Genomic DNA, 16,567 nt, shown 5'->3' with positions numbered 1-16,567 from the left:
AATCAATAAATATGAGAAATTCCAGGGGGTTTGTTTTATTTTGATTGATAACCATCTTCTGAAGGGAGACTATGTTGAATCTCATTGGGAAAAGATGTTATGTACAACAGTGATGTAGGACGGATTTTTTAGAAAAATAGCAAATTAAATCTGTGTTCATCTGAGAGATAATTATTATAAATTGCAACATGCTGGTATCTAACTCCAGGGGAAAAATGGGTGAAATATATAATCACTAGTGGGCCTATAACAAAATATTGCAGCATGCAGCGTTCCTGTTCAGCCTTCTCGCAAGCAAACTATGCTCTGTCCATGTCATTTCCCCTAGCCACCAGTTTTCTTCCTCCCACCAAATAGTTGGCAAGTATTTCATGGCCACTAAATGTGCTCAATCCTGACTGGAATGATTTTGCAGCTTTTTGCTCCCTTCAAGTATATATGCGGAGCTTGCTGATACTTCCCTCTTGTGTGTGGATGGTGTCCTTTGGGTTATATAAGGAACAGCACTTGGGGAATGAGTTCTCTATTGGTAGATAACTTGAAAAGGTTTACTTTTAAGTTCCTGCAGGGAAGGTTGAGCATATGCTGTATGGCACAATCCTATGCATGTTTACTAGGAACATGATTTCTGTAAGGTTTACTCCCAAGTATGCACTATTGGATTGCCACCTAAGTGCCTCCCATCAAACCACCCACAGACTGCAATTCTGTACTTACTTCTGAGTAAACATGTACAGGATTGCATGGTAAGTCTGTAATATTGGCTGGATCGTGCCTTTAATTTGTAAACTGATGTTTATACGTGTTGAAAATATACTTGGCAATGTCACTATTGCCAATAGTAATAGCTTATTATTAGTACAGTGGTACCTCGGGTTAAGTACTTAATTCGTTCCAGAGGTCCGTTCTTAACCTGAAACTGTTCTTAACCTGAAGCACCACTTTAGCTAATGGGGCCTCCTGCTGCCGCTGCGCCACTGGAGCAGGATTTCTGTTCTTATCCTGAAGCAAAGCTCTTAACCTGAAGCACTATTTCTGGTTTAGCGGAGTTTGTAACCTGAAGCGTCTGTAACCTGAAGTGTATGTAACCCGAGGTACCACTGTAATACAGTGGTGCCCCGCAAGACGAATGCCTCACAAGACGGAAAACTCGCTAGACGAAAGAGTTTTCCGTTTTGGAGGTGCTTCGCAAAACGAAGCTCCTATGGGCTTGCTTCGCAAGACGAAAATGTCTTGCGAGTTCCTGCGGTTTTTTTCCCCTCCCCCCCCTTTTTCTAAGCCGCTAAGCCGCTTATCTGCTTATCCGATAAGCTGATAAGCCACTAAAAGCCGCTAAAAGCCGCTAATAGCGCTAATCCGCTAATCCGTCAATGGGCTTGCTTCGCAAGACGAAAAAACCGCTAGACGAAGAGACTCACAGAACGGATTCTTTTCGTCTTGCGAGGCACCACTGTAATATTATTTCCACCCCACCCACCTGAGAGCCTTATATTGAATCAGAATATAAACCCATTGTATTGTCTTCCGTTGTTTTTAACTGCATTTATATCCTACCCTTTTCTCTGAGCTCGAGGAACCATACCTGGTTTCCCCTCTCTTTTAATCCGTGAGGTAGATTAAGATGAGAGACAGTGACTGGCCTAAAGTCACCCAGTGAGCATCATGGCAGAGTATGGATTTGAACCTTGGTCTTCAAGATTCTATTCCAACACTATGTAGAAAATAAATAACATTCCGGGAGGGGCACTCTAACCAACATATCACACTACCTGCAGTGGCAGACAGAGTCTCACCCTTCCCACACCCATGCTCTTATTTGAGAAGCCAGGGCTTGAAGCTGGGATTTTGGCTACTAACCCCGATCTGTAGACACGAGTCACTGCACCAAAGATGGTGAATTGGTACCAAGTGTGCTGAATAAGGTTGATTGTGGTTTTCTTTTCTCCAAGATCTATATCTCAGTAGCTGGAAAACAGGTGGTGACCTTGCAGTTATCACTGCGTTATGTCAGCATCTGTCAGCAACATAAAAAGCACTTAAGACAGTGATAGTGGTGAGCAGCTTATCATCCGCTTCTGCACAGGGTCCTCTGGGTCCTCTGTGCAGGACCCAGCCCTGAAGAGAATTTGCAGTCGGAACCCTGTTTCCGCAGGCAACTCTCATTTGCCTCATATCCACTTAATGGGTGCATTTTGCTGTATAGTAAGTAAAACATGCTATTGGCACCAATTGTTTAGAAATGTGTAGCCTGAGATTCTCTGCTCTATTTGCTTTTGTGCTGCAGTACCTGGACCAACAGATAAATGCCTTGGTCAAAGAGACTTTATCGCAGTCAAATAGTAGCATAGCTTTTAAGGTCACTTGCTGAAAAGCAAATTACATTTGATGGATGCTGCTTCAAAGGTCAGTTAGTAAGGTAGTCAGCACCTGTTTTATAGTGCAATTCCTTGGACCCAAGCTTATTGAATGCTGAAAGATGCACTGCTGTAAATGAAGATAATCATAGGTTTTGTTTAGATGGGAACATGCTTTGTTTAGAAAGAAAGAGAAGTGAACTTAGTTAAAAAGCATTACAGTTGAGGTTAACAGTTGTCCCCCCCCCCTTTTTAAAAAACAAACAAACCTGAAGCTTACTGAGACGATTGTAATAGATTTTTAAAAAATGTTTGAGAGAATTTACAGGGATAAGGATTAAGGATGCAGCATTCTCACCCAATTATATTAGGGTCAGTCTGCCCTGCCAGGCGTTGAGCTGCAGGTAAGCGAGCTTTGATTTGAAAACATGACATTCAATGGTAGAAATACTTCTCAGGTTAAGTACCGGTGTAAAAATAAAATAATCTATAAATAATATTGTGTGCATTTGGTGTGATTGCTGCATTACCACTCGGGGGCAAAATCTATATGCAAAGAAGCTCAGCTTTCTTTTTCCTTTATTCCAAAATAAGTGTTTTTTCACTTCCCACATTTAAGAAGAAAACTTCAGAAAAACACAGATCGTATCTGGAGGAAGCTCAAAGCTTAGCAAGTAGAAAGAGGGATTTCAGTTATCTCAGACTGCATCTCAATTCCATGCACACCTGTGTATCCTTCTCTCGAGGTTACCTTTTCTTGTCCTATTGGCCATGCTGCAGTTTCCATTCCTAACTCTGCTCTTTCTTTATCTTCTGCCATGCATGCTTTTGTAAATAAATTCTAAATTCTTTGAAAATGATTACTTTAGAGGCAGAGGAATTAATATGAAGTACATACATGCAAGCGAACTTTCTATAATTCTGGATGCTTTATTGATTGAGAAAATTTATTTAATTGCTTTAACTGTTGTGGAAATATGTAAATTATCTGCATAGGCTTGTCAGAATAAAAAGTTTTCAGCAAGTGTTTAAAAGTTGCAGCAGAAGGTGTCTGTTGAATTTCTATTTGCAGAGTATTCCACAAGTATGGATGGATAACACCATAAGGCTTGGAATTGTGTTGTTGTCAGATGAGCATCAAAACTCAGCAACAACCAAGATGCTCCTAATGATCTGTTATTGACCTGGGATATAAGGGTTAAAGTGATCGCTGAGGTGTCACTGCCTCTCAACCTAAGGTACCTCACAGGGCTGTTGAGGTTAACTGAGGATTAGAACCATCCTCAGTACACCACCTTGAGCTCTTTGGAGAAAAAAGTGGGACATGCAATAAAGAAATGAACAGAAAAAACAGCTTCCCCCTCCTTGGTGACCACCAGAGGTTTGGGACTACATCAACCCACCAGCATGACTAATGAGCATGGATGATGTAAATTAGAATCCAAAACATCTGGAGGGCACCCGGTTGGGGAAGTCTGAACTATAAGCAAAACAGCAGGCCTGCTTGCCCATTTTACAACACCCCACAATCAGGATGATGATGATGATGATTAGGATTAGGATTAGTAGTTGTTAAGTTGTGGGTTGACATAGCAGACGACACAGCGATTTCTCCAAAGCAGTTCTTTATTGTGTAAGCTGGAACAGAACTAAAGTGAGGAGCTCAGTCAGCCTGCTTATATAGAGCTACAGAACAATTGTAACTGTTGCAACGTTCTAAAACTATTCAATCACTGAACGTCACTTTTCGATCCTTCATTTGCATACAAAACTATCCAATCACTGAACGTCACTTTTCGATCCTTCATTTGCATAACTATCTACAGTATCCCCCTGCTGGCCCAGGGTGAGAACTTCAGTACATAACACCCCTCCCCACCGAGATAAGGCGTTAGTTACAATCGTAATGGTTTCCTTATATACAGCACTACACGTAATGGTTCAATTAGGCACAAAAGCATGTCGGTTACATTTCCCATACTTAGACCAACAGTGATACATGTCCAACAACATAGTCCTTTAAATAAGTTGGGCGCTTGGAAACTCTGCCAGACCGCCAGGGACTGGTAGCCAAGTCCGGGGGGCCACACAATTCTTGCTGAGGCTGTGGTGCGACCCTAGGTGGCGTTGAAACCAAATCCCCTGAATCCGCTGCTGTGGGTGGAGCCTCCGCAAGTGGAGTGGTCTGAGCCTGTGGTAAGTCTGGCAGACCCTCTGAAGCGGCTTGGTTCGGCTCCACGCTGGCAGTTTGCGAGGGAGGTGTAGGTGGAGCCTCGCCATCTGTGTCTCTTCTGGAGTCACGAGCGCAGTTGGGGGCACCGTGGTGGTGTCCAAGTCCCCAACCCTGCGCCTAAGCTGGTCTATGTGCCAGGGCCACAAGCGTCCGTCTTCGAGTGCCACCTGGTACGAGCGAGGTCCAGTGACTCCCACTACTGTGGCTGGCACCCAAGGAATGTCCCCCACATAGTTCCGGGCAAAGACCTGGTTTCCTGGAACAACTGACTGTGGCACGTTGGCACAGCCTGGGGGTTCGGCCACGGCAAAGTCCGGGTGCAGCCGGTCAAGTGGTGACCTGAGGCGGCGGCCCATAAGCAGTTCAGCAGGACTCTGCCCTGTGGCCGCATGAGGGGTGATGTGTTGCACGAACAAGTATTCGGCGACCCGCTCGTGCCAGTCTCCCCGGTGCAGGCGCGCCAGTGCCTCTTTTGCCGAGCGCACCATCCTCTCCGCTTGCCCGTTGCTGGATGGATGAAATGGTGCCGTTAGCGCATGGCGGATGCCCAGTCCCAAAAGATACCGCTCAAAAGTGCCTGACGTGAACTGCGGTCCGTTGTCAGAGACAAGGACATCAGGACACCCATGCGTCGCAAAGAGGCCTCGCAGCACCTGGATGACGGCCTCGGTAGTGGTGGAGGGCATCAGGGCCACCTCCAGCCATTTGGAATAGGCGTCCACCACTACCATAAAGGTCCGGCCGTGAAAGGGGCCGGCCAGATCAATGTGCACTCTCGACCAGGGTGTCTTTGGCGTCTCCCAGGTGTGTCCCTTAGCTGCCGGTGGTGCAGGCCTCGATTCTTGGCACGCTTGACAGGTGGACACTCAGGCAGTGATGGCATCATCCACGTTAGGCCACCAGACGTAACACCGAGCCAACGCCTTCATTTTGACAATTCCCGGGTGGCCAACGTGCAGAGCCTCCAGGACGCGTTGACGGAGTCTTTGGGGAATCATGACGTGGTCTCCCCACAGCAGACAGCCGCAATGAGCCGAGAGTTCATGTTGTCTGGTTGCGAAGGGCTGGAACTCCGATGCAAAAGGCCCTTGTGGCCACCCCCTCCACACCCAGTTGAGCACACAGCTGATGGTGCGATCCTGGGCAGATGCGGAGGCCACAGTGGCAGCCGATACAGGAGCTGCCGGAAGATCCTCAATCAGGAGGAGTGATGAAGCTGGAGCCGGGTCTTCCACAAACGCTGGAAGAGGGCAACGGCTGAGGGCGTCGGCATGGCCCATCGATTTCCCCGGGCGATGGACAAGCCGGTAGTGGTAGGCAGCCAAGAAAACAGTCCATCGCAGCATGCATGGCGAGAGGACCAGTGGAGTTGGACGATCACCGGCGAGGCGGCCCAGGAGCGGCTTGTGGTCAGTGATGAGGTCAAAAGTCCTGCCATAGAGGTATTCATGGAATCTCTTCACTCCAGCCACAAGTGCCAGTGCCTCCTTGTCGAGCTGGCTGTAATTCCATTCCGTCGGAGATAGCGTCCTGGAAAAGTAGGCGAGCGGTGCTTCTCTTCCGTCTGGAAAACGGTGACTAAGGACAGCACCGATGCCAAAAGGTGAGGCGTCGCAGGCAAGGACCAGCGGCCTGGATTCACTGTACTGTACCAGCACACTGTCCGATGAAAGGAGAGCCTTGACCGCGTTGAAGGCCGCCGTCTCCCGATGACCCCAGGACCAAGGCGTCTTTGTGCTGAGGAGTCGGTGAAGAGGCTCAGCCACTGTGGCTTTGTGGGGCAGGAATATGTTATAAAAGTTCAGCAGCCCCAGGAACGCCTGCAACTCCGTCTTATTCTTTGGGATGGGGACCTGCTGGATAGTGCGAATCTTGGATGTGGTCGGGTTAAGGCCGGAGGCGTCGATAAGATAGCCCAGGAACTCTACCTGTGGAACGGCGATCTGGCACTTCTCCCTCTTTACCTTGAGCCCGGCCTCTTGGAATCTGGTCAGCACGGCACGGAGGCGCTCGAACAGCTGCTGGTGTGAGTCTGCAGACACCAAGACGTCATCAAAATATGGTACCACGCCCGGAAGCCCTTGCAGGAGACGCTCCATAAGGCTTTGGAAGATGCCAGGAGCCACACTCACCCCGAACTGCAACCGGCGGCAACGGAATGCCCCTTGGTGGGTGACGATCGTCTGGGCTTCAGCAGTGGCATCATCGATGGGCAGTTGTTGATAGGCTTGGGCAAGGTCCAGCTTAGCGAAGACCTTACCCTCACCCAGGGAATGCAGCAGGTGTTGGACAACAGGAACCGGATAAGCGTGCTGCTGAAGTGCCTTGTTGATCGTGCACTTGTAGTCAGTGCACATTCTCACCGACCCGTCTGGCTTGACAGGCGTGACGATGGGGGTTTCCCACTTGGCGTGGTCAACCGGCTCCAAAACTCCTTGGGCGATCAGCTTGTCCAGTTGTTCGTCCACCTTAGCCTTGAGAGCAAAGGGAACCCGGCGTGGCTTTAGCTTGATGGGGGCGACTTGTGGAGCAAGGCTAAAGGAGATGGGCGTACCTGTATATTGCCCCAAAGTGCCGTCAAAAACCTCAGCAAAGTCTTTGACCAGACCCTCAGTCTCTGCATTAGAGATGCAGTTGATGCCGGTGACTTCCAGGCCGAGGGCATCAAACCAGTCTAGCCCTAGGAGGCTTGGCCGCTGACCTTCGACCACCACCAGCCGGAGCAGGCCCGAAAAATCCTTGAAGGCGATCCGGAACTGACCAACGCCTACCACGGGAATGTCGTTTCCCTGGTAGTCTCTCAGGTGTACGCGGTGAGAGTCGAGTTGCCTTTTGGACACTCTGGGTACCAGTCTTTTGATGGTGCTCCAAGAAACGATGGACAGGGCAGACCCGGTGTCGATCTCCATGTCACATGGAGCTCCTTCAGTGAGCACCGTGACGTTCAGCTTGCGTCGTGTAGGCGAGTCGGTTTGGCCAATCGTGGTTCCAGACGGGCAGCGGCAGTTGGTGAGAGTGAAACAGCTTTCCTTGGCAGATTGGAGTGAAGACTTGGACTTACGAGTCGGTGAAGGGAGGGTGTCAGACGGAGCCGATCGGCAGACCTTAGCGATGTGGCCCCTTCTGGAACACTTCCGACAGATGGGGTCTCTGAATCGACACTTGGCACGGGAATGGTTGCCTCCGCAGCCGGCACATTCCGGTTGGCCCTTGTACTTCTGCTGGAACTTCCTGCGCTCCCGCTTTGTCTGGTGCACGTCATCGTCTTCACTGGAGGATGCCTCATCACTGCTGGACTCTTCGTGATGCACTGGAACTGGCTTCCTAGCAAGACGCGGGCTGCTGGACTTGCGGATCTCCTGGGCGGAGCGTTCAGCAGCTTCTGAGGCCACAGCCTCCTCAATGGCTTTCTGTAGCGTGAGGTCTGGCTTGGCGAGGAGATGCCGTTGCAGATGGATGTCCCGGACCCCGCAGACAATTCGATCCATCAGGGCATCGTCTAAGTCTCGGAACTCGCAGTGCATTGCAGCCTGTCTGAGGGCAGTGGTGTAGTTGTTGATTGACTCCCCCTCTGCCTGGTTCCGGTGGTAAAACACATGGCGGGCAGCAATCTTGGACGGCTTTGGCGCGTAGTGGTTGCGGAGCTTCTCTTGGATCGTGTCCCATGGTGTTGCCTGGACTGCTTCAGGCGCAACCAATGCTCAGGCCGTCTCAAACACCTCAGGCCCACAGAGGCTGAGGAATAGGCCCCGCTTCCATTCCTCTGATACTGCTGTCAGCTCATTGGCTTGGAGGTAGCAGTTGAACCGAGCGAGGTAGGAGTCCCATGATTCAGAGGTTGGCACAAACGGCGGTAGAGGCACAAGTGAAGCCATGATTCCGATGCCGGCGTGAAGGGCGATGGATGGAACACAGTGCTCTAGCCAGAACAGTCAGCTCTGAATTGGTTCTGTCCAGTGATTTCGCTCAGTGATTTCACTCTGTGATTCAGCTCAGTGATTCAGCTCAGTTCAGAGGATGGCCGCATCTGGCTGTGCTCTGATGTCCATCAATCCCATCCTCGTCGCCAGTGTTAAGTTGTGGGTTGACATAGCAGATGACACAGCAATTTCTCCAAAGCAGTTCTTTATTTTGTAAGCTGGAACAGAACTAAAGTGAGGAGCTTAGTCAGCCCGCAACGTTCTAAAACTATCCAATCACTGAACGCCACTTTTCGATCCTTCATTTGCATACAAAACTATCCAATCACTGAACGTCACTTTTCGATCCTTCATTTGCATAACTATCTACAGTATCCCCCTGCTGGCCCAGGGTGAGAACTTCAGTACATAACAGTAGTAGTAGTAGTAAACTGGGCTATCTGGCCATTTTAAAAAATATTGTTTGCTTTAAAGCAGAACAAATCACCCTATTGGTCGGGAAAGATAAGAACAAAACGCAGCCTATGCATGCTTACCTCGGAGTAAGCCCCATTGTGCACAGCGGCGCTTTCTTCCGAGTAAACATGCATGGGGCTAAAGACTTCCCCTTTCTTGCCACCGACTAATGCCTACGTGGCCATGATCTGACGTGCTATTTTCTTCCCCACCCGCATCATCCAGACTGCAGCTAAGCTGTGCATATAATTTGTTTTTTAAAAAATAGGAATAAATGAGTTCGGGCGAGGAGGGGGGTTGTTCAGGAAGAGGGCGACAGCTGGAAGGCGCATTGGGCGTGCTGGGTGTTTGCAAGGTCTCTGCTGCTTGTAAATCCTCCCGCGAACCTAGACGGGGAGGAGAATCCCTCCCCAACTAAGGGCAAGATGAAGGCGAGGTTGCTTCACGGGCTGCCTCCCACTGAGCATGCTCACCCTCCGCCGGGCATGCTCAGTCGCCGCGGCGAGGCAGTAGTTCCCTCCCCCCCCCAGCAAGCAGTTGGGACACCGGCTTTCGCCTTCCTGTCTCGCTAGCGGCCGGCGAAGCAACTTTAGGTGAGCGGGAGGGGAAAGTCCGGAGCCACCGGGCGGGCCCTGCTGCGAGCGAGTGGATCTGCGAGGAAGGGGGTGGGATGCTGGGCAGACCCCTCTCCCTGCAATAGGCAGATGCAGACAGGGAGGGGGGCGAGAAAGGGACGTGGGGTTGCGCACCCCCCTTGATCGGGAGGGGCGGAAGCAATAAGGCGGCTCTATCACGATGTTGGGGGGGGTCGGGGAGGGAAGCGATTGCCATTAGCCTCGCAGCTGCTCCGGTGCTGTTCGCTGCAATGTGGCTGGCAAGCAGTTCCCAGGGAAATTGGTTTCAACTTTCCCCGTTTCCTCTTTCACACCATCGCCCCCCTTTTCCGAGAGTTTCCAGAAGTTGGGTGGTGGCCTCCACCCCACCGCCAGCTTCCAATTCTGTGCTTGCTTCGGCTAGCTGTGCCTGTGAACTAGGCCTTAAAGAAGCCTCCAGATCAGTGTTTCCTAAACTTGGGTCTCCCAACTGGGTTGTTGTTTTTTTGGACTACAACTCCCATCATCCCTAGCTAGCAAGACCAGTGGACAGGGATGATGGGAATTGTAGTCTGAAAAAAAAAAACAGCGGGGGAGCCAAGTTTGGGAAACACTGCTCTGGGATGATGTTGGACTACAACTCCCAGCCCTAGCTAGTGTGCTCAGTGGTCAGGGATGATGGGAGTTGTAGTCCAATAACACTCATATGTGCCTTAAAAGAAACAAACGGAAACCTTTCCTGAGGATTTTTGGCTGCATCTGGGGATAGACCTGTGATATTAGTAAAGCTGCACTCCCAGGCCTGCTGCTGAGCTAACAAGGGAGTGAAAGGTGACAGGCAACTCAAGAGCTAGCTGTTCTCCCTAAAGCCCAACAATTTTGCTCAGGGTTTCGTAAATGACACTAACAATGTTAGTGTTGCTGTTGCTACCCTGTGAGCTATACCTGTGTAATTGAAAGTGGGGAATCATAAATACAGCAGCACAGGAAAACCCTTGCACTAGAACCCATTCGCTCTTGAGGGGCCCAGTGTGCAGACAGGGCTGTCACTTCTCCAGTATCCTGACCTCACAAGCCTGGCCCCTGTGATGTCACAAGGCAATGACTCTTGCTTGACAAATTTTGAAAGACAAAAATCTCTGCACTGGGGGAGGTTGTACCAGTAAACATATAACTCTGGGGGTTTCACATTTTTATGTAAAACTGCTTTGTCAGGTTCATCTGAAAAGTGATATATAAATACCTCAAAATGAATGACCGAATATGTTCTTGGTGAGTTTACATTGGTTGTAGTTAAGCACTATAAAGTGGTTACTGAAGTTTTAGGGTTAGGAACACCGAAAACTGCCAGTATGGCATCGGAGGAGGATCTTGAGGGTGGCCTTAAGAGTTGCCTTGTGTCTGTGTATTTTTTATTTTTAAATCTGGTCTGTTTCTGAATCACTGTCTCCTCTGCTCCAGTCTCTGTGTTGGGTTCCATGGCACTCTGTGTAAAACTTATCTCTCCATTTGCCTTAATGGGCACTCTAAATATGGCTATAATCCCCTGACTTTTGGTGGAAGCAGATGAAATTTACAGACACTGGATAAAACTTAATCAAGAGTGGGTTAAGCCTGTCAAATTGCAGACAAATAGGCCTAGGAACTCTGGCGGGGGAACATTCTTCTGCAATCCATATTAGGGCAATACATTGATTAGGCAAAAAGGACTTAAGCCTCCATTTTGACTTCACATTTTGGAGGAGGGTGGGAAGCAGGGGTTTATCTCACTCCTTCTTGCCTTTAAATGATTAAGAGGTGACTGAGTGCTGTGCTTGTGCATTTAAAAAACCTTTCTGCTGGTGGTTATGTTCTCTGAAATAGGCTGTACAGATCCCTGATAGGCCTCACAACATGAGACTGACTAGGACACTGCCTTGGAGTTGTGAAGATCTTTGTTGTTTGCTAAAGCAGAACAGCATAGATTTTTTTTTTTAAGCACATATTTAAAAATCATTCACTGTTGTGCTTTGCGAAAAATAATGCAGAGCTCTTGTTACTACTCCACGGGCAACCTTTAATTTAGCCTCACTTCGTGCAAAGTCCATGGAACTAGGGAAAGATTGAGACATAGGCAAACATAGAGCTACAATGGTCAGAAAATTACAGAGCTACAAAGTTCAGAAAAACAAAGTGACAAGGCTTTGTGGAGCCCCTGTCTCATGTACATGTGTGTTGATGTCATACTTTGACAGGAGAAGCCCCCAAAACAGTGTTAGAATTCTCCTGGATGCTAGGTCCAGTTGCGACCATGTGGACTTCCTTGGATGCTACGATGGTGGCAGACACCTCCATTGTGCTGACGGATCTACACAATTCATTTACAGCTTTTTAATCTTGGAGGGGCAGGGGAAGGCACCTCTTAGAACAGGCATAGGCAAACTCGGCCCTCCAGATGTTTTGGGACAACAACTCCCATCATCCCTGACCACTGGCCCTGTTAGCTAGGGATGATGGGAGTCGTAGTCCCAAAACATCTGGAGGGTCGAGTTTGCCTATGCCTGTCCTAGAAATTCCATTGTGGTGACCATTACCTAGGTTTAACATGCCGTTTGGCAAATAGCTTTTGTATTTGAGTTTCTAAATCACTCCAGTTTGCCTCATTGTTTAGCCTCCACACCCCTAGTATATATCCATAATGGTTAGCAGCCATTGGTAGCATTTTCACCCATGAATTTGCCTAATCCCCTTTTAAAGCTGTTTACACTGGTGGCCATGACCACATCTTTTGATACTGAATTCCACAACTACTCTCTGTATGCAGAAGGACTTCCCTTTGTCTGTTCTGAATTTCCCACCATTTCAGGGGAGGGGGGACATTTTCCCTATCTACACCCTCTAGTCTATGCCTTGCCTCCCTTCCCCTTATCCTTGTTTTTTCACAAAATTCAAAAGCTGTTGTAACCTTTCCTTACAGGGGGAGTTGCTTCAACCTCTTGACCTTTTCGGTTGTCATTTTCTGCATCTTTTTCATCTCTGCAATATCCTTTTTTGAGGTATGTTGACCAGGGCAGTTTTATTTCTTGCCCCTTTCCTAATTATCCTAAACAGGGATTTGGGGATAAGATGAGAATCTTAGACCATTTCAAGGTAGAGTTGTACACTGGGGTATATAGCACTTCGCACAATAATTGATCAATAGCTATCAGCTGATGAAGTAACTGTTCCAGTCCCCCCATGTAGCCAATGCAGTATAATTCTGCATTATTATGATTTTAGATTCAGTGTGTTTGGTGCCCTCCAATATTTTACATAAACGATTCCAGCAGCTGCCAATATTTTACATGAATGACTTGAGTAGCTGCTGTCATATAACTAAAAGTTCATAATATGGGTTCAGTCCCCTGAGTACGTGACAGAAGGAATAATTTTAGGTGGTAGCATTGCTTACGACCAATACACTCTTGACATTTTTTGAAGCATCCAATTTTTCCACAAATTGCTATTACAGTGCTTCAAGGTGTGTAATAAATGCCTAGAATGATATGTATAAATACCAAAGATTGAAGTTCTTATTGCTAAATTGACATTAAGCAGGAAGAAAACCTAGTTTATAATGTGATATTGGGTATTCAGTGTCATAGATGTCAGTCTACAGAATAATGATTGTTGCCAGCAGGCAGCTTGGTATGCAATTCTGAATATAAAATATGACTTTTTAATGCAATTTAAACACTGTATAGAAGGCTAACCAGCTTATATGAGTTCCCCACATTAATAATAAGAAAAATATATATCTTTCTTTAGTACAATATGCATCATTCCCGTCCAATCTAATTTTTTAAAAACAAGCTTAAAATTTTTAATTTTTAATTAAGACTTCTCTCTGCTTGGGACTCCCAGCAACTTACAATGTATAACCCACAGGCTATCACTTGAATCACACTGTCCTATCCCAGCTTCTGTGGGAATGCAATATCACCATGGGGCAGACACTCATGAACCCGTTGTTCATGGGAAAATACTTGTTGGGGAGCGAGGGAGAAGCCTTACTCTGCTGGTTACAAGTGATGGGTTGCTGCCTTGGAGAACTAGGCAAAAGAAAGGGTAAGGACCAAGTGTTCCTTTGGTATTGAGCTTCAGGTTAAGACTGCTGCTTTGCAGCTCTTGTCAGCCACTCTATTACAGTTGTACCTTGGAAGTCGAACGGAATCCGTTCCGGAAATCCGTTTGACTTCCAAAACATTCAAAAACCAAATTGCGGCTTCTGATTGGCTGCAGGAAGCTCCTGCAGCCAATCAGAAGCCGTGGAAGCCCCATTGGACATTTGGGTTCCAAAAGAACGTTTACGTTTGCAAACCGGAACAATCACTTCCGAGTTTGCGGCATTCGGGAGCCAAAACGTACGAGTTCCAGGGCATTTGACAACAAAGCTACGAATAGTTTTCATTTCGTATCTTTTCTTCTTTCTAGGTGTGGCTATTCTGTGTTGAGCAGCTAGTTTGGGAACTCTGAAGCAGGGGTGGCTAACCAGTTGTTGTTGGACTACCAACTCCTATCATCCCCAGTTGGCCTAGCCGGTGGTCAGAGATGATGGGAGATGTAGCCTATCAGCACCTGAAGGGCAAGTGGTCGGTGATTAGAATTGCTAATGCGTGTTTATGGGCACATTCCAAAATAAGAATAAAAATCTGGAAGGGAGGAATAAGTCACGATTTTAAAAATTACGTTTAGCATCCATTTTAGAGGATACCAATCACTCTTCGTCAAATGTTGCTGAGTAAAACATTGTCTCCCAGAAAGTGAAGAATGCCTAAAAAGAAGACTGGCGCTCGCAAGAAGGCCGAGAGCCGTAAAGAACGGGAGAAGCAGATAAGGGCTTCAAGAGGCAACATTGATTTGGCTAAACATCCCTGCAATGCTTCCATGGTAAATATTGAGATGTATTTCTGATAATGGCTTTAAAATTCCTTCTTCTCCTCTCCCAGTGTCAAAGCACTGTCAATCTCACCCTCCTCTCCTTATCAGACTGAAACGAGCAGGACTAGATCCTAAGCATATAACCTTGAGATTTTGCAAAAGACACCGGATGTTATAAATCTTCTTAAACAATGAAATAGTTCCCGTTGCACACACACAGAGAGTGAAATTCTTCTTCAGCTCTTCTTCAAGTTGTCTGGTTTTCACAAAGGAAGGGGGAGGGCAGGGGGAGGGTAGCGGCAAGTACAAATAAGAGCTGGTTATTGATCCAGGGCAAAGCTTTTGGAGCCCTCCTGGCGATACTAGAAGGACTTTACATATACAAACACATGGGTATACTCCACCTGCAGCACTGACTGTTGCACCTTCATTGTGTGTTTTTATTTGCGTGGGGCACTCAAAGTGGGGAAAGGACCAACAAACTGTGTTTGTGGCAAGTGAATTCACAAGTTTACAAACTCTGAATTTAAATGGGAACTCCTGTAAAACAAGCTCTCTTTCTCTTACAGGAATGTGATAAATGTCAAAGGTAAATGCGCATTCAGTATTTCCTTTACATGTAACATTTTTGGCACCATTTTAAACGTTCATCCATTTATTTGTTTCACCCTGTTTTTATTCTGACAGACGGCAGAAAAATAGAGCTTTTTGCTACTTTTGTAGCTCTGTCCAGAAGCTGCCCATTTGCGCACAGTGCGGTAAGTCTTTCTCTTAATTCTCTGTGTTCCTACAATTGGTCTGTGCTTAGAATTTTATTTTTGCATTGTGGCCTGATTATACAAACTTAGCCATATTTTGACTCTGTTGGTGCCAGATGTGGCTGGATTTCAGTTTCCATCATCCCTGACCATTGGCCACGCTGGCTGGAGCTGGTGGGAGTAGCGACTCCACCAATATCTGGAGGGACACAGGTTATTCGCCCTCAAACGTGACAGGAAAGTTACCTTATTTGGGCTCCTTCTGGGGCTGAAAACATTAGCGGCTTTTAATTGTTCAGTCTAAACTATCAGCACCTTTAAGCATGCAGCAAATTATTTTTAATAAAGCAGTTGTAAAAACTGCAGATGAAAGGCTGCATCCTCAGAAGAGGCAGCCTCTCTAGTGCAGGAATGTGGAACCTGCAGTCCTCCAGATGTTTCTGGACTCTGGAACCTCTGTCCCTCCAGACTTCCAATTCCCATCAGCCCCAGCAAGCGAGGTCAATTTTCAATTATGCAGCAATATCTGGAAGGCAACAGGTTCCCCACCCCCCATCCGTGATGAATAAAGAATGCCTCTTCTAAGATGGTGAACTATCTGAAAAAATAAATTATTCAGTTGTATCCAATAAGACTGTCGTATTAGTGCAAAGACTACGGTCTGCACAACAGGACTTCTTCTTTTTGCTCCACCAAATCTGCTCCAGAGGGTTGAGAGAAACCCACGAAAAATTGGTGAGTTGCAAGCCAGTGGTGGAGGGGAGAAGAGGGAGTGAAAGTCTGGTCACACAGAAGTCCTTACAACACGGTGTTGCTGGATCCAACTCATTGTTTTGATCAGATGTGTATTGATTTGAGCAATTTAAAATACCACAGTTTGCTCAGATCCCTTGTATGATAGTCCTTACTCTCACTTTTCCCCCCTTAGCTTGAAACACTTGTAAACACTGAAAGAGACAAATGCTATGGCTTTTTATGGAGCTTTAGTGTTGCTGAACACTCGTGTGTGTGTGTGTGTGTGTGTGTGTGTGTAATATTTCTTTTCTCTCTGTAATAGGCAAAACAAAATGCATGATGAAATCTTCAGACTGTGTCATAAAACATGCTGGTGTGTACAGCACTGGGCTTTCTATGGTGGTATGTATCTGGAAACAATACATCAGTTTTAGAATATGTGATAAGTGCAACTAAAGTTTGAAGAGATTACTTGCCCAACTGTGCTGATGGCTCTTTTCTTGTTACCCAGTGGTGCAGCTCAGTAATTTTCAACCCTGGAGTGGTGGTCTTACCACACATTAATAATAATAATGAAGCTCACAATAATAATAATAATAATAATAATAATAATAATAAA

At 47.0% G+C, this 16,567-nt stretch overlaps 1 protein-coding gene across 3 annotated transcripts in view; it reads left to right on the top strand.

The window, feature by feature from the left end:
• The window catches only part of ZNF330 (zinc finger protein 330), a 39,040-nt gene that overhangs the window by 13,812 nt on the left and 8,661 nt on the right, over nt 1-16,567 (top strand). The window contains exons 1-6 of one of the 3 annotated variants that reach the window (XM_081022048.1): nt 9,484-9,556; nt 12,513-12,591; nt 14,335-14,464; nt 15,025-15,044; nt 15,143-15,213; nt 16,271-16,350. In XM_081022048.1, the coding sequence (XP_080878174.1) occupies nt 14,345-14,464; nt 15,025-15,044; nt 15,143-15,213; nt 16,271-16,350 (291 nt within the window). In that variant the 5' untranslated portion in view covers nt 9,484-9,556; nt 12,513-12,591; nt 14,335-14,344. Of the gene's footprint in view, nt 1-9,481; nt 9,557-12,512; nt 12,592-14,334; nt 14,465-15,024; nt 15,045-15,142; nt 15,214-16,270; nt 16,351-16,567 lie in introns of those variants that run through there. The other 2 variants (XM_081022049.1, XM_081022050.1) reach the window with 2 other exon arrangements.

The sequence above is a fragment of the Podarcis pityusensis genome, assembly GCF_964106645.2.
Source record: "Podarcis pityusensis genome assembly, chromosome: 9".
In the NCBI taxonomy this organism is placed as follows: domain Eukaryota; kingdom Metazoa; phylum Chordata; class Lepidosauria; order Squamata; family Lacertidae; genus Podarcis; species Podarcis pityusensis.
This window is presented reverse-complemented; position numbering and strand designations above follow the sequence as displayed.